The sequence below is a fragment of the Phlebotomus argentipes genome, unplaced genomic scaffold (assembly GCF_947086385.1).
Source record: "Phlebotomus argentipes unplaced genomic scaffold, Phlebotomus argentipes genome assembly contig_15, whole genome shotgun sequence".
Taxonomy (NCBI): domain Eukaryota; kingdom Metazoa; phylum Arthropoda; class Insecta; order Diptera; family Psychodidae; genus Phlebotomus; species Phlebotomus argentipes.
In genome coordinates, this window is record NW_026776181.1 from 18,378,071 (window position 1) to 18,394,767 (window position 16,697).

General features: G+C 41.3%; 3 protein-coding genes across 7 annotated transcripts in view; 1 reads left to right on the forward strand and 2 right to left on the reverse strand.

Moving 5' to 3' along the window:
- Nucleotides 1-262: 262 nt before the first annotated feature.
- LOC132261992 (uncharacterized) lies at nt 263-1,473 on the forward strand. Its single transcript, XM_059761085.1, has 5 exons — nt 263-675; nt 755-904; nt 964-1,104; nt 1,167-1,277; nt 1,339-1,473. Exons 1-5 carry the CDS (start codon nt 604-606, stop codon nt 1,378-1,380), a joined length of 516 nt encoding a protein of 171 aa, XP_059617068.1. The 5' UTR covers nt 263-603; the 3' UTR covers nt 1,381-1,473.
- Nucleotides 1,474-1,781: 308 nt separating this feature from the next.
- LOC132261991 (adhesive plaque matrix protein) lies at nt 1,782-10,060 on the reverse strand. 2 transcript variants are annotated; one of them, XM_059761084.1, is made up of 10 exons: nt 9,776-10,060; nt 6,607-6,768; nt 5,973-6,278; nt 5,740-5,838; nt 5,359-5,457; nt 3,338-5,299; nt 3,076-3,273; nt 2,895-2,993; nt 2,059-2,315; nt 1,782-1,995 (listed from the first exon to the last, which is right to left on the reverse strand). In XM_059761084.1, exons 2-10 carry the CDS (start codon nt 6,713-6,715, stop codon nt 1,909-1,911), a joined length of 3,216 nt encoding a protein of 1,071 aa, XP_059617067.1. In that variant the 5' UTR covers nt 6,716-6,768; nt 9,776-10,060; the 3' UTR covers nt 1,782-1,908. The 2 variants fall into 2 exon arrangements, with proteins under 2 accessions (XP_059617067.1, XP_059617066.1); XM_059761083.1 differs by lacking the exons at nt 1,782-1,995; nt 5,740-5,838 and adding an exon at nt 2,728-2,821 and having other exon boundaries at nt 2,305-2,630.
- Nucleotides 10,061-11,384: 1,324 nt separating this feature from the next.
- Nucleotides 11,385-16,697, reverse strand: part of LOC132263362 (tyrosine-protein kinase Btk29A) — a 33,538-nt gene continuing 28,225 nt past the window's right edge. For all 4 annotated transcript variants that reach the window (XM_059763086.1, XM_059763088.1, XM_059763087.1 and 1 more), the window contains 7 exons: nt 15,787-15,917; nt 15,586-15,714; nt 14,213-14,578; nt 13,953-14,121; nt 13,650-13,887; nt 13,435-13,568; nt 11,385-13,373 (listed from right to left, as the gene is read on the reverse strand). In XM_059763086.1, coding sequence (XP_059619069.1) covers nt 13,275-13,373; nt 13,435-13,568; nt 13,650-13,887; nt 13,953-14,121; nt 14,213-14,578; nt 15,586-15,714; nt 15,787-15,917 — 1,266 coding nt within the window. In that variant the 3' untranslated portion in view covers nt 11,385-13,274. The remainder of the gene's footprint in view (nt 13,374-13,434; nt 13,569-13,649; nt 13,888-13,952; nt 14,122-14,212; nt 14,579-15,585; nt 15,715-15,786; nt 15,918-16,697) is intronic.

A 16,697-nucleotide genomic window follows, 5' to 3' on the forward strand; every position in this document is an offset into this window, starting at 1 on the left:
AAGGTCTAATTGCAACCTTTGCAGCGTCTTTTTTTTCGAATTGTTTTCAATCACTGATGAACACAGACATTTTCCCGAGGATTCACATGGAGAGTAATGGGCGTTAATAGAGAAATTGCGAAATGGAAAAATCCCCCTTCGATATTGTCTTCTCGATTAGAATAACTCAGCGAATGAGCAAGTGAAGTTGTTCTGCTGATTCTTCGCATATCAATTAAATGTTCTATTCAGTGGTGGGGATTCACAAGTGCTTTAAAATTGGTCTGTTGATCACTGCCGCAGTCCATTTGTGTGTCACACGCTGAAAAGTGCGCGGAAAATTCTCCGGCATAAATTCTCTGGTGCGAAGTTGGATTTTGTTGCCTCTTGTGCGCGGGTGAAAAATGTAGATTAGTGATTATCAGTTGGACAAGATCTTTCTACTCAATCTCCACCATCTATTAATAAATATCCATTCGGGAAGGTTTAATTAGTTTCCGCAAACCGCCGACAAATCCCACCATTTCCAGCTCTTTCCCCAACCATATATAGTCTCAATTGGCTTTTCCGTGCGAACATCATTAGTCGCTGGCTGGACAGGTGGTCTTTTGGCGTGCGTGAAAAATGACTTGGACCGTCTTCTTCTCCCTCCTGACCTTCGTTCTGTTGATGAATCTGCGGAAGATATCGGCATGCGTGAGTTGAATTTTTGCCAAGCAAAATACGATGGATTTATGCTAATGCTCGAATGTTTTGCTCTTCCTCAATCGCACAGAATGGATACAAAACAAACTTGCACTATCTGGAGAACTGCGACAAGCAATCTGTTATCAGTGTGGATAATAACTTCAAGGTGCAGCTGACCAGGGAATGCCAAATCATCGCCAATGGATGCATTCAAACTGCTGGCTTCCAGAAGGCCTACGTAAGAAATGCCCCATAAGAACACCTCGACAACTGTACTCACAGTGATCGTTTTTCCAGTTGAGAGCGACCATCAGCAAGAATGGAATGGTTATTCATCGGATAGAAACGGATTTGTGTGATACAATGAACAAAGCATCTGCGGAAGCTAAACATTACCTGAAGCTCTTCGGACTTCCTGACAAATGTCCGGTGGAATCTGTGAGTTTTAACCTGAAAATGGATATTCTGAACAATTAACTGAATTCCGCAATGATTCGCAGGGACGTTCTTGTCAGGATTCTTCCACAAAGGCAGATATTTCCAAGTATAAAAGATATCTGGCGCTGGCAAGAGGCTTAATTCAAATTGACGCCAGAATTGATCATGAAAATGTAAGTAATTTTCCAACATTTCTCTGTATTTATTCAACTAAAATTCTTTCTCACTTCGCAGGGAAAGACTTGCATTAAAGCTGAAGTGGAGATCACGAAATAGGCTCAATATAATCCGTGTAAGAATTATTGCTCAGTAGATTTTAGCCAGTAAAGCAGCAAAATGTTCATGAATCATTCGGTGTATTTTTTAATTTCCTGGAATGATTGAATGAGAATGAATTTTCGGAAAATTTTCCCTTTCTCTGTAAATTATCAAATTTGCGTTTCTCGTGTGGATGAGTTGAATGGAATATCGTGTTCGGAGGGGAAAACATGATAAATTGTCTGAGATTGCGCTTAATTGCATGCGCGATGTGAGAATTTCCACCACTATCAACTTGGCTAAATCAGAAATTTGTGTGTGACGAGGAAGAGGAGATGAGCAGAGGCAGGAAACTTGACATTATCCATAGATAATTAATTGTTAGCATCATAATTTCGATGAGGGAAATTAACTTTTACGGGTGGCACAGAGTTTTATTATGTTCAATACTAAATTCATTAGTTTTGTCGTTCATTTGGAATTTCGTTCGTTACAATTTTTGCGCGCGGATTAATCCGAAGCCAAGATTTGTGTGTGGTTGATCGCCTAGCACGATTTGAGCTCCGTGAAGTTTCCTAGGTAGCGTGAGTGTTTGATCCCAAAACTGTAGGACGGAACGTGGCCCAAATTGATCTGCAAAGGCATTCGAGAGAGTGAATGTTTGGAGGTTCACACAGTGTCGGGATTGTGACTCACTTTCTCAGGACAGTGGGCGCCTGGTCCGGGTTTCATGTGGTTGTCATTGGGCTGCCGGAATCTCGTGGCCATGGAGTACATTGGCGACTTGCGCTGCAGCAACTCCAGCTTGGCATCGTAGGATCCCGGCCCGGGAACGCTGACCGTGGGTGGAATTGATGGCTTATGACGGCCTGTGATAGTAAAGGCGGGCGCGGATCGGATGCCACCTTCTCTGCTGCTCCCCAAGATTGTGGGGATGCGATAGACATTGGGAGCTATACACACACAATGCAGGGGATCTTTAGTCAATGGGATGCGGATCAATGATGGTGAATCTTGGCTTCTTGTTGCGTGTGATCTCAATATGGGCACAATGAGAACTTAAATATAGTCAGAATACCTCTGAACATCTATGCATGTGATTATCATTTGAAATCCAATGCTGGATGGTTAGTTGAGAGAGGAAGGAAAGAGATTTTCGGAGTTTAACAGTTGGCACTTTAACATTTTTTCATCAAAATATTTTTTTTCTTCTTCTTATATGAATTATGAAACCATGGATTTTAACTTATGATTTTACACGACCAGTGCTACAAAAGAAAAGAAAAAAAAAGAAAACAGAAACATAACACACATATTTACAAATGCTGAAATGATTGAGAAAGAAAAAACCGTGCAAAAACTCACTTTATAAGGCGAATATTCTGACTGTGCTTTATTCCAAAAGTGTAGGAAAGTGTGTGATCTAGATTAACCTTTTCAGGCATGTACGCGCCAGGAGCTAAAACATATTCACACAGATGATTAGAAACATGACACCTCAATTGATTTGAGACTCTTTTCAAAATGAATACCTGGAGTGTCACTGAACTTCTCTTGCTTCACTTTCAGCCCAAATGTATAAGCGGGTGTATGATCTAGCACTACTTTCTCAGGCATATAGCATCCAGGTGCTGAGGCAGGAGTGAAATTGTACAAATGATTAAAGGATTCATCATTCCTCGCGCCAATGAACACTGTGAATGAATTTCTTACCAGGAGTGTCGCTAGGCTTCTCGTGATTGACTTTCATGCCGAAGGAATAGGCTGGCGTGTGATCGAGATTGACCTTCTCAGGACAGTAAGTTCCAGGAGCTGGAGTGTCGTTTGGCTTCTCACGGTTCACCTTCACTCCAAAGGAATACGATGGCGTGTGATCTAAATTCGATTTCTCGGGATTATAAGTTCCTGGAGCTGTGAAAATGATTAATTGTCAAGCTTTTGATTGTGTTGAAGTTTAGCTAATCTACAATTCTACCTGGGGCATCGCTAGTTACGTCCTGAGTCACCTTAATCCCGAAGGAATACGCCGGAGGATGATCAAGATTGACTTTCTCAGTGTTATAAGCTCCCGGAGCTGGAGTGAATTCCTTAATTTTCTGATCGCATTTCACTCCAAATGAATAAGCTGGCGTGTGATCGAGATTCACCTTCTCCGGACAGTAAGTTCCTGGCGCAGGAGCATCACTTCTCACAGTTTGATCCACTTTAACCCCAAAGGAATAAGCTGGGGTGTGATCTAGCTGAACCTTCTCAGTGTTATAAGCTCCAGGAGCTGGGAAGCAATCCTTGTTCTTCTGATCACACTTCACCCCAAAAGAGTAAGCTGGCGTATGGTCAAGATTGACTTTCTCAGGACAATAAGTTCCCGGGGCGGGAATATCACTTTTGATAGGCTGATCAACTCTAATCCCGAAAGAGTAAGCTGGTGGGTTGTCGAGATTTACCTTCTCAGTGTTATAAGCTCCCGGAGCTGGCGTGAAATTCTTCACTTTCTGCTCGCATTTCTCGCCAAATGAATAAGCTGGCGTGTGATCGAGATTCACCTTCTCCGGACAGTAAGTTCCCGGTGCCGGAGCATCGCTCTTAACAGGCTGATCGACCTTTATCCCGAAGGAATAGGACGGCGTGTGTTCGGGTTTGTCGGGATTGTAAGCTCCAGGAGCTGGAGTGCAATTCTTGATCTTCTGATCACACTTCACGCCAAACGAATAAGAGGGAGTTTGATCAAGATTCACCTTCTCAGGACAATATGTTCCTGGGGCGGGAGCATCACTCTTTATCGGTTGATCTACTTTGATACCAAAGGAATAAGATGGTGTATGATCGACCTTATCAGGGTTGTAAGCTCCTGGAGCAGGGAAGCAATCCTTATTCTTCTGATCACATTTCACTCCAAATGAATAAGCTGGAGGATGATCAAGATTGACCTTTTCCGGACAGTAAGTTCCCGGCGCCGGAGCATCGCTCTTAACTGGCTGATCGACCTTTATCCCGAAGGAATAGGACGGCGTGTGCTCGGGTTTGTCGGGATTGTAAGCTCCAGGAGCGGGATTTGAATTCTTATTCACTTGATCACATTTCACACCAAAGGAATAAGAAGGAGTGTGATCGAGATTGACCTTCTCAGGACTGTAAGTTCCCGGAGCAGGAACATCACTCTTCAGCGGTTGATCAACTCTCACTCCAAACGAGTAAGCTGGCGTGTGATCAAGTTGAACCTTCTCTGGATTGTACGCTCCTGGAGCTGGAGTGTTATTCTTATTCTTCTGATCACACTTCACGCCAAAGGAATACGCTGGAGGATGATCCAGGTTAACTTTTTCAGGACAATAGGTTCCTGGGGCGGGAATATCACTTTTGATAGGTTCATCTACTCTTATTCCGAAGGAATACGCCGGAGGATGGTCAAGATTGACCTTCTCAGTGTTATAAGCTCCCGGAGCTGGAGTGAAATCTTTGTTTTTCTGATCGCATTTCACTCCGAAGGAATAAGAAGGAGTGTGATCGAGATTCACCTTCTCCGGACAGTAAGTTCCTGGCGCAGGAGCATCACTTCTCACAGTTTGATCCACTTTAACCCCAAAGGAATAAGCTGGGGTGTGATCAAGCTGAACCTTCTCAGTGTTATAAGCTCCAGGAGCTGGGAAGCAATCCCTGTTCTTCTGATCACACTTCACCCCAAAAGAGTAAGCTGGCGTGTGGTCAAGATTGACTTTCTCTGGACAATAAGTTCCTGGCGCCGGAGCGTCATTCTTCACGGGTTGATCGACCTTCACTCCGAATGAGTAGCGAGGAGTGTGATCGAGATTGACCTTCTCTGGGCAGTAAGCTCCAGGAGCTGGGATATCACTTGGCTTTTCCCGATTCACCCTCACCCCAAATGAATAGGCTGGCGTTGTGTCCAAGTTGACTTTCTCTGTTTCATACGCACCAGGAGCTGAAAAGAAGGCGAAAAGTTGTACAATGAGGCGGGATTTTATGGATTTCATCACTCACCCGGAGTGTCACTGGTCTTCTCGTTATTTGTCTTCACGCCAAAGCTGTACCTTGGACTGGATTTAATCTCTTTTTTCTCTGGGCAGTACGTTCCCGGAGCTAAAAGACATCTGCATTAGATTACGGATATTTCTAAGAAGCAACTGTGCTAAAGTCTATGCGGAAAAACCAAGCCCAAGAGAATCTTCTACCAGTTTCTCAGACAGAAGTCCTTGTGTCCTTTTCTTGTTCTCAATGAAGATAAACAACACATGTACGAAATAGAAGAAAAAATATGAGAGATGTGAAAAATAGAAGAAACACAGGATGTCGAAAGACGTGCACGAAATTCTACTTCAGAACAGAAGAAAAAAAAACCACCTCAAGTATTTTCTTACCAACCTGGCGTATCGTTAACTACTTTGCGCGCAACTTTAATGCCAAAACTGTATTTGGGTGATCTATTTAAAGCTACTTTCTCAGGGTTGTACGTGCCAGGCGCTACAAAATAAGGGTTAAGAGAGAGGCTTGTAGATCAATGGCTTCATAACGTCATTTCGCGCACTCATCATCATCATCATCATCGTCGTTCTCAGCGTCCCCACAAATTCTCCTCCGCACGGCTGCGGCATTACCTGGAGTCTGGCTGACTTTCTCGGCGGTGCTCTTGAGGCCGAACGTGTACTTTGGCGCCGCCTCGGAGATCCTCTTCTCCGCCTTGTCCACATTGTACTCGCCGGGCGCCGGCGTGAGGAAGGAGCTCTTGCCGCGCGGCCTGCTCTGAAGCGACATGGACGGCGGGGTGTCTTTGCCTCTGGAGCCGAGGCCGATGATGTTGTACTGCGCCGGCCCGGGGCCGTACGTCTCCGATCGCGCCCGGTGGCGAGAGCCAAAGCTGTAGGCAGGCGCTGCTGTGCGTCGCGAGTCGGGAACTTTGATGCCTGACCAGAGAGAGAGAGAGAGAGAGAGAGAAATTCCCTGGGTTATTGGAGTAGTGGCCGGGCAAGATGACTCCTCTGCAGCATTAGTTCCGTGGGCGATGGAGAGGCGAGCCTCTCGTGAAAAAGAATGGATCGTTTGTGTGTTGGATATTTTCAAGATCACGCTGCGCACATTTCCTCAATTGGCCGCCGCCATTGTCCGCCATACAATTAAACATTTCAATATAATTACGCTTGATATTAAACCCATAGCGAGACAATCCCGCCCACGGGACTTTTTTTTGCTGCCTTTCCCATCATCACAATATGTGCCAAATTGCCTGCTCACCGATGAGCGTCGGGAGCTGGACTAGAGCTGGTCCGGGACTCGAATGTTCGGCAGCAATTGGGCCTCGGCGCTTCGTCGGCGTCCACGGTCTCTGCTCAAAGCCACCCATTGTGTTTTGCTGCCTAATGAGCCGCCTTGTTGACTCAGAGTCGAGGAAAACGTCTGCAAGAAATTAGCATTTCAATGTCAAGCTGAAAAGTGCACCGAAGGCATTTGCAAATTAGATGATCAGGCTATTAAGCAAACGCCCAAATCAATTCCAACGCGCGCTGTAGCTTGAATTATTCATCTTGAGACATGGCGCAGAGATCAAGTTCAACACATGGAGTAAAGCGAAGTGTTTAGCGTGCCTAATGCGACTCAGTGAAGATTAATTGGAGCTCAATCTATTCTAGACTGAGGCGGAACAATTTCTCGGCGACACCAATACTACAGTTTGTCCCATTTGAATTGCATCGCACAGATCTGATCATATATGGCCTTTGCATTCCAAGAAATCAATCAAGATCTTCTCCACAAGTGATCGAATGATTAGCCGTACTGGATTTATTACTACAAATGCTGTACAAGAAGCTAAATTGATGAAAATACCTTTCATTGCCCATTTTGTATAGCCAGTAATTAGATTGTGCAATTTTTCAGTCGCGCTGTTTTTCCTTTGAAGTTATACCAACATTTTTTTCACACGCCACACAAACTTGCAATGAAGTCTTGTGCAGTGGAGAAAAGAAAAATATGAGAAAGAAAAGTGGTGGTTTCGTGGAAAACTTTATATCATGAACACAAACACTGCAAACTCCTCTAAATTGGAGTCAAGGTTGCCATAATTCTGCAACTGTAGCAGTTAAATAATTTTCCCAAAACTTTAATTAATCATGACACAGAGCGCCGAAGGGGTTGATATATTCGTGCAATGTGTGCAGGGGTGGTTGAAGGCAAGAAAGGTGGCTGAAAAAGCTCGCGTGACGCCCGGGGAAAAGTGTCCAAGAGCTTCCGGACACTGCACTCCCGCGACTGGGCGCGCGGGAGAATTTGGGCCACTGTGTTGCACTGCGAGGGGGTGTGAGTCAGCTGAAGAAATGGTGCTCTTGCGCGAGAATCGCAACCACAAATTACTTCCCTTCCGGAATCAACAATTGTCATCGTGCCCACGAGTTGCGGCCCGAGTCCTGTTTAGCATGTCTGCCGTCGCAGGAGTGCTTCGGAGGGCACACAGCTGAGGAACCCTTCGTGGCACGCAATTCAGCTTTCAATGTGTCTTCAGAAAGGGATTCCCTTATTCTCCTTGATTGATTTTCCATCGAGAGACACACAAACGGCTTCCATTTTTAATGGCCGAGTATAGAAAGAATGAGTTCAATGCTTCGATGCGCTCGAACACATGTTTCCATTGGCGGTGGGAAAAAGCTCTGAATAATTAATTGAATGCAAGTGAAAGTGGTCTCAATGCTGAAGCTTCTGCAATCATTCTTCACTCAATCAAACCATGACCTTTCCAAGGATTTTCCAACATTCATCAATTCAACAAAAGACCTGCGAAAATCCGCGAATTAACCAGGAAACTTCTGAAGAAATAAAACCCATTTCACAAATCAAAGCCAATTTGCCATTCAATCTCATTCTGTGCATGGCTTGAAAGGCTCGTTGTCTGACTGTCTTTTGTGAGCAACAGGACTCGCTTGGTTGCCTCTTTCGGGCTAAAGAAAACTCCACCAAACAAACTCGTCTCTCCGTTTGACCCAAATATATCCAAATGAATTTATCGGCTTTCAGATGCCCGTGAGCACAAAACTATCAGCCCCTCCGTGTTATTTTGCAAAATGTATTTCAACCTCGCAACCAGAAACTTTGCTGGCTTTATTTTCGTGCCATTGTCTGCACGATTCGTTTGCTAAGTTTGGCGGAAAAGCGAGAGGAACGACATCGGCGCAATGGAATGTCGAATGGGGGTGAGAAGGGTGTGGAAAAGGGGTGGTTTTCCTGTGCATTGATTTTCACACACAGAGCACACAAAAATTGCTTTGGCAATAATACAATAAAAGAGAGAGAGAGAGAGACTCAATATCGACTAAATTCCCATACATCAATTCAGGAATCTTTCTCGCAAAAATCCCACCCAAAAGCTGCGCCTGAAGAGCAGCACAGAGATTTTCACGCCCATGACGCTCTAACATGACAACCTTGACACTGTAACAGTTTTTCTCCTTCTGCACAATTGTTCAATTACATGAAATTATTGTTCTGGCGGTGATTAACATAAGAAAATCCCCTCGGCGGACTCATTGTCGTGCCAAGCAGAAGGGCATCGAATCGTGCGGAGTGACGCAATTGCCGCTGAAGAGAACAGACGAGCCATTTTTGGCAAGAACCACCGCTTTCTACCTACATCTGGCCAATCAAGATTTATGACTCCATCGCAGAAAGAGATCATTGAAATCACCACCAACATACAGAGACACACATTTTCCCAATCATTTCCCATCACAAATTCGCTCTTTTCTCTCCATTCTTCTTATTTTTTTTCTGGCGGAAGGAATGGCTCAAATATTGACATGGGTCGCGATAGGAGTCTCAAAAAAAGTCACTCTCATTTACATTTTTCACTCGCAAAGCCATAAAGTTGGACAGTGAAAGGCTTTTGGCACTCGTAGGAGGAGTGATTCTGAGGTAAACCACCTCAAAGTGGGCATAAAACTTGGGAGAACTTTCAGACAAGCGACTTAAATTCAGCATCAGTGACTCTCTGATGAGGCCAAACGAGGCAAAGAAGATCGCCAATCGGTAAATAACCATAGCGACTTATGGTGTCGTCTTCAGTGCAATGATCAAGAGATTTGCCGTTGATTACTTGGCGTCAGGAAAGTGGCGAAGAACAGGTTGACAAGTCGCAAATTGCCACGCAAACAGAGATCTCAAGAATATAAATTCAATATTTAAATGAACATCTGAACCAGTTCTCTTACTTAATTATTTAACCCCCCATAAAGTCCATCGATTGTGAAGAAGAGCCACCGAAAAGCGGAGGCAAATAAGGCACAAACACACACACTTTTGAGGCGATGCAGAGATTGGCCAAGTGCGAGAGGGAACTTTTCACCTTCCCAGGCAATCTCAAGGCGTCGATGAATCACTTTTTGAATAGGCAAATATACGGAAAATTATGGCTCACCTGAAAAGTGTCGCTGAAATCTCTGGTGAAAAGAACACCTCGAAATATCCAATTAAGGCGCGCGTTCGTCGCAATTTTCGGCCCTCAAATTTCGGCACGCACAGTCACTTTAACTCGGACTTAATTCACTTCTAAGAAGGCTTTGATTGATCGCGAATGAAGATCGATGGGAATGAGAGGAAATTGTTTTGATTTGACACAGTCACTGGAAAATACAAATGGAAGAAAAGTTGATGATTTATGAATGTGGATAGAATGCAAGTGTTTTCGATTCGACGGTTGAGCGAACAATGAAGCATCGAGAGCTCTTTGCCGCCAATTTATAAGCTGAGCTCTGCCTCCACAGCGAAAGCTCACGCGCGCCAGCTTTCGGTGGGATTGCTGTTGAGCGGCTTCGCGCGCCGGAGCTTTGCAACAGCGCAGAAAATATATATAGTCAAATTTGGGAAGAGATTTAAAGCGCGATGCAGTGATTCAGACGAATTGTGATTTATCGTCTATGGAATTGAGTAAATTATTAGTTGCACGGAAATGTTTGAGAATTGAAAGTGGTGAAATATATCGAATATTTGCACTGCAAAACCTTCTATTTCAACAAATTAATGCATTTTCTACATGATTCTGTTAAAAAAAATTAATTAAATCACCTTTTCTAGGTTATGTGATTGATTTAAGACAGATTCAGGTGATTAAGAATTCCTCTAAATTATGAAAATTGTATTTAATCTGGAATTTCTTCTCTTTTTCTTGGCAAAATTGAGCTTTTTCTGTTTAAAATACTTCATATTAGGTAATAAAAAGCTTAAGTCAGTCCTAACCTCAAAAATGGTATTTAAGTCTAGAAAATTGTCTTTTTGCTTAGTTATTACTGTGGTTTGTGCTTAAAGTGGCAAATTAAGAGTAAGAGATTAAATTAGAAGTGTCAGGAAGTGGTGCAGATTTGAGGCATATAATCTTCCCCTTGTATTAATTGTTAATTAGCCAATTTAGACATTTTCTGTTGTGACAATTCGATGGTCGACTAATTCCCTGATTTGTTGCTCTGCCCAAAATCTCTCTCGCTATTTTGACTAGTCTTCCAGAAGTCATCGAACTCCTTCTCAGCTTGAGAGAATCTGCGATTCTATCGTGTTTCACAATCTTATCGATCCATAAAAACTGTCCTCCATCCAAATTAGAGAAATTGATGGAAACCCGATGCTGATTGTCGCGCCATAAAGAAACGTCCCAATAATTGCTTCAGCCTTCCCACGTTCAGGCGGCACGCGGGAAAAGCTCTTCGCCTTCAGCACGAGACGCTCGAGAATTATGATCACAATTTGTCGTGTCGAAAGCCACAATAAATTCTGCCTAAATCGCGGCGGGAGTGAAAGATTGGTGTTTTTTTTCATTTACCATTTACTTTTAATGATGATATTCCTTCTGTTATGTATATCTAATAATGTAAGTATAAGAGTAGTTAAATTGTTACATCATTGTTCTTGCGTAAAAAAATGGCTCACCGACTGAGTGAGAAAATCGCGCGCGCGCTTCTTCTACGAAAAAACACTGTTTTGTATCAAAAGTTTTTTTTGTGCTTCGCTCATTATTGTGAATATTTATTTTCTCGTCTTCTTCTTCTTTTCCTATCATCTTTACTAAATTCCTGCTTTATTTTGCCTTTTACACACATCTAACGGCTAAATTTGAAACGGAAAACATTTTTCTCTTATTTTTTTTCTCCTGGGAAGAAAGGATGTTTGAGGGAATATTTTTATTTATATCCACTGTGGAAGATTAATATTTTCTATGTTTAAAAAAATTATTTCTCATTTTTATCCCATTTTTTTTTGTTCTTGTAAATAATGCAAGACGGTTCGTGTTACGTTTTCTTGAGCTTTTTACGGTCTCACTAAAAATGTCTTTTTTTCCTTCATAATTTTTAAATCTTATTCATTTTTCTTTGATATGGAATAATGTGGAAATTTGTATATAAATTTAGCACATTTATATTTGTCATTATTTTATTCATTTTCTCATGGAAAAAATGTATCAAATAAACACATTGTCTCTTAAACTATCAAAGTTTCTTTTTTTTTAGTGTAAAATGTATAAATTTTCTATGTTTACAAGATAAAATTGTCTATTGATAAAATATTTCGAAAATCACACAATATGTTTGATGGTTTCATTTTTCATTACCGTATTTTTTATTCATTTACTTTATTTTTTGTAATTTATTTCCTCAAAAGTCTGTGAGTTTTATGTAATTCACTGAAATCCTGCTTTTTTTTTAAATTTAAAAGTCTATGCAATTCACATTTTCTTCCACTCTCTCTTTCTCTCTCTTATCATCATTTTTAGCAAAAAACATTAAGTTTATTATGGTCATTTTTCATTATAAGTTAGATAGTTTCGAGAATATTTATTCTTTTCCTGCTTTCTAGTGTTTTTCTTTTACTTCTCATATTTTTTTTTCTTTTCTTTAAAGGTATATTTCGTGCATACTTTTTAGAGTTTTCTAACATGATTTATGATTTTTTAAACGCCATAAAGATTGATGGACTTAGAAGATTTGTGTTTATGGGAAGAAAGAAAAAAAAAAAACAGAGCGAAAAAAATACAACTAAAAGACGACAAAATTTACTCTCCTAACAATTCGATACACTGCAATAATGCAATACAATGTCTCATCGCAAAACTCCTTATCTTAGCATCTAATTTGCATACTTTGAGAGACAATACACCGTATTCTCCATCTTGTCTATCCATAAATACACAGTAGTTTTGTCCAAAAATGGCATTTTGATTAGGATTCTTCCTCCACTCGAATACATTCGCGGTATTTTCGTCTCTTAATCTTACTTAATATGTTTTTCTCTTTACTTGCCTATCAAAGCGACGCTTTTTTTTCTTCATCATCATTATATAGTTTATCTGTTTCCTCCTGACAATCCTCTATATTCACGTTGAAAACCTTTATTAATGTGTTGTGTTGGTTATTATTTTGAGTGAAGCTTTTTTCTTTCTCTCTCTTAATCCGTATAGTCACAATTATCGATAGAAACACTACATGAAAACAATGCAAAAAACCTTTACGTCGTAGGATTTGAATACCATGGAATATTGAACTGTGGATGTTCAATATATTTAGCAAATAAATACTTATCGAGAGAGATTTTCCAACGTGAAAATCTCACATTTGGAAATACAATTACAATCAGTGGTGTTTGAGAAGAATTGGAAAATGTTCAGCAGAATGTATCATTCATATTTATATTAATTTTTTTCTCTACTAATTAATTATGGAGATCAGTAATGTGTCATTTCTTCTCTATCTCATTCATTAAATCGTTTTTTATTAATAAAATGCAATAAAGTCGATTAGAGTTTTTCTCTTCTTCTTCTCCTTCCTTTCCTCAAATATTACTTAGCAATATAATTATATCAATAATATTGTAAAATTCTGTTCTCCCACCCGCGCGCAATTGGCAGGTGGGAAAATATCGCAAGAAATTTTTTAGTCTGTGAGTCCTTGAGCCACAAGCACTAGTTGCTCCTTCAGCACTCTAAATGATGGCCTATCTTCCGGACTGTGTGCCCAGCACTTCTTCATGATCTGCCACAGAAAAGTCTCATTTAAGCGTGCGTCCGCAAACAACATAATATATTGTACTTACATCGTAAATCTCCTTAGCGCATGCCTTCGGCCGCTCAAGGATTATGCCACGCTGAACTCTCTCCACGACTTCGGTGTTTTTGAGACGACCATACGGCATCTTACCGCAAGTGAACACTTCCCACATCAGCACACCTTCAGAAACACACCACAAGCAGAACAGTTATTAAATTGATCCTCCACTTTGGCGCGCTCTGCGGCAAGAGAGACACTCACCATATGCCCAGACATCGCTCTTGGACGAGAAGCGTGTGTAATTGAGGACCTCAGGCGGTGCCCACTTGATGGGGAACTTTGTGCCGCCAGAACTCGTGTATTGGTCATCGAGAACGTATCGCGCCAAGCCAAAGTCCGCCACCTTTACCACATTTTCGCTGCCGACCAGACAATTGCGCGCCGCCAAATCACGATGAATGTAGTTGTGTCGCTCCAAATACGCCATTCCCTTGCAAACCTGCCAGAGAGAGAGAAAGAAAGCATTAATCCGTGCGTCTATCAATAGGAGGAGAGAAATCTCACCTGAATGCACATGTCCAGCAAGAGTCCCATGTTCCCAATCAGCGTCTGCTCGTGTCGCCTCAAGTAATTCAGCAGCGATCCGTGCTTCATGTACTCAGTCACAATGTAAATGGGACGATGCTTCGAGCACACACCGTACAATTGCACGAGATTTTGATTTTGCAGTTTCCTATAATGTTGAGGATGAGAAAAGAATACGACATGCGAATCTTGACACAATTCTCACGGCGAGAGAGATAAAGAGAGAGAATAATACTCACGTCATCACTTTAGCTTCCTCAATGAAATCATCCTCGGACATTGTTCCCACTTTCATCATCTTCACGGCCGTGTCAATCGATCCGCGCCACTTGCCGCGCCGCACCACGCCGAACTGCCCAGAGCCCAGCTCCTCCAGCAGCATCAGCTCAGACGGGTGGATCTCCCATTTGTCGTGCGACAGGCCGGCGGTGGTGGGAATGGGCCGATCGCAGGGCGAGCACTTGAGGCGGCACGCCAGACCGCCGGAATTGTGGCGATGGTAGTTGATCAGATCCGGAATGGACTCACAGCAGTGCTTCTCCGACAGATAGTACTCCATCCGGGCATTCTGCTTTATATGGTAGTGCTTCACATGCGATTGCGGTCTGAAAGGAAGCCAACGACAAAATGAGTCTCTCTCTCTCTCTCGTCCAAATTTCACCTCCAATTCTGTCTTATATCCGCTAATTTCCTCCTCGTCAATTTCACGTGTCCATTTTTGGGGAAAAATTATGTGCAGAGATATTCTCTGATAATGTCTTCAACTCTCTAACGGGATGGAAGACATTAAAAGAAAGAAAATTGAGACTATCTGAGTCATTATAAAAGAATTTAAGATCTTCCAATTTGAACGCTCTGCTTTTAGCAGCAAAACTATAAGTTTGTCAATCGCTTCGAAATTAGACTAATTTTTCAGTTAGTCAACTTTCAGTTGATTTCATTGATTAGTTATTGAAATATTAACTAAAATATGCAAAATTGATAGACAAACTCACAATATTAAGTACAAAAAGTCAGTTTTTATTAGACTTTTTGTTTCTAAATTTGGACATTTTGCTTATCATTTACTTGCTTTTCCATATAGAATTGAAAATTCGACTGATTTTTCGTGCAATTTCATTGATTTCCATCAATATAAGTGATTCAAAGTAGATTTAGTGATCAAAAACAAGTAAAAAGGCACAAGAAAATTATCAATTTGTATCAATTTCTGCACTAATTGCCTATAAACGTAATTAAAAACCCAGAAGATCTTGCATTTCTCCTTCAATTTCATCAAATATCTTTCAAAGTCGATTTTTAATAGTTTTCGAGGCACTCGTCGATATAAATTCCTGAAATACAATTCAGTTTTCAATGCAATTTCTCGCAATATCACAAATCCATTTTATTTAAGATGAAAATAATTTCACCCAATAAAAATTCCTGAGATTAAAAACATTTCGTGAGTAAACATTGAAAGGGAATCTCTTTAGAGAGTGTTTTATCTTGGGCTAAATATCTTTCTCTCTCTGTATGAATTTGCGATGGTTTTTTCTGGCGCGCGCGCGAGCGCTCGCGTTAGAATTCAATAAATAAAATAAGATAGAAAGTAAAATAACAATGGACTTACACTTTGGTATGGAGAGATAGAGTGTAGAGGCCTTTTGTGGAAGACTTTCTCACCACGAAACAACCTTCTTTGTCTCCCTGCTTCAACAATGACTCTGCCCTCTGTCGCGACATATCACCCACATACCAACTGCAAGAGATAAGCGGCACTCAATGTTATCACAGACGATCATCGCCGCGAATGCTGGAAAATGAAACTCACTCATATTTTTCCAAGCCGAGCAACTCCTTCGCCTTAACATAATTACTGGGTATGTATCCAATCTGTCCATGCTGATTCTTCACCTTCCACCAATGCTCCTGAGAATCGTCAATGACTTCGTATTCCGCATTCTGGCGCACAACAGCGTTCACGGAGGCAAGGAGGAAATGGGAGAGAAATCCAATTAGTTTGAGTAAATCAATGGGATATGAGATGAGATGTTTTTGGGCATTGAATTTCATTGGCAACAATAATCTCAGCGGGTGTCTTCCAGGTCATCTCTTCGCGCACATCAACAAATAACATTTCCACGCAATCATGCATCAGCAGCTCACCGTGGAGAAAATATTTAGAAGAGAATTATAATGATGATGACGAGTTGAGACCGACCTTGGCATCTCAATTTATATATTTCTCATAATCACCCGCATTCGAAAATGATTATTTCTCTATAATTCAACTATTATCGTCTCTCGTTTTTTTTTTTCATCAAACCACCTTTTCTCAATGGAAAAATCCCGCATTTTTGTCGAACGCACCACGAAAAATGTGTTGAAAGACAACATTATAATGAGCAATAGTGGGCAATTATGAGGAAATTCAACTTCGATTGTACGCAGATTGTGATGTCACGATTTTCACTTACTGTACAACAAAAAAAACCATTATTATTTATGATCTTCAAATTGTTATTTTTTTCTTCTTCTTCTTCTCCTTCTCTTGTGTTCTTCCTAACACACACCGTAAATTATTTCCTTTCCATCAATTTTGGGGATCACCTCGTGATGATTAAAAAGCAATTTCACCTCGACCTCAAAAGGCTTCTCTTTTTTTGGCAAAAGAAATACTCTCAGGTTATTGTGCCGAATGTGAACACCCAAAGTGAGAGAATACAATTGACTTTTAGGCTG

What these genes read in the sequence shown, in the direction of transcription:
- LOC132261992 (XM_059761085.1), top strand. Translation starts at nt 604, where the DNA reads ATGACTTGGACCGTCTTCTTCTCCCTCCTGACCTTCGTTCTGTTGATG. An exon ending in TGCGGAAGATATCGGCATGC is followed by an intron (nt 676 to 754) that starts GTGAGTTGAATT and finishes TCAATCGCACAG; the next exon opens with AATGGATACAAAACAAACTT. An exon ending in CCAGAATTGATCATGAAAAT is followed by an intron (nt 1,278 to 1,338) that starts GTAAGTAATTTT and finishes CTCACTTCGCAG; the next exon opens with GGAAAGACTTGCATTAAAGC.
- LOC132261991 (XM_059761084.1), bottom strand. Translation starts at nt 6,715, where the DNA reads ATGGGTGGCTTTGAGCAGAGACCGTGGACGCCGACGAAGCGCCGAGGC. An exon ending in AGTAGTTAACGATACGCCAG is followed by an intron (nt 5,458 to 5,739) that starts GTTGGTAAGAAA and finishes GATGTCTTTTAG; the next exon opens with CTCCGGGAACGTACTGCCCA. An exon ending in GAAGCCTAGCGACACTCCTG is followed by an intron (nt 2,994 to 3,075) that starts GTAAGAAATTCA and finishes CTCCTGCCTCAG; the next exon opens with CACCTGGATGCTATATGCCT.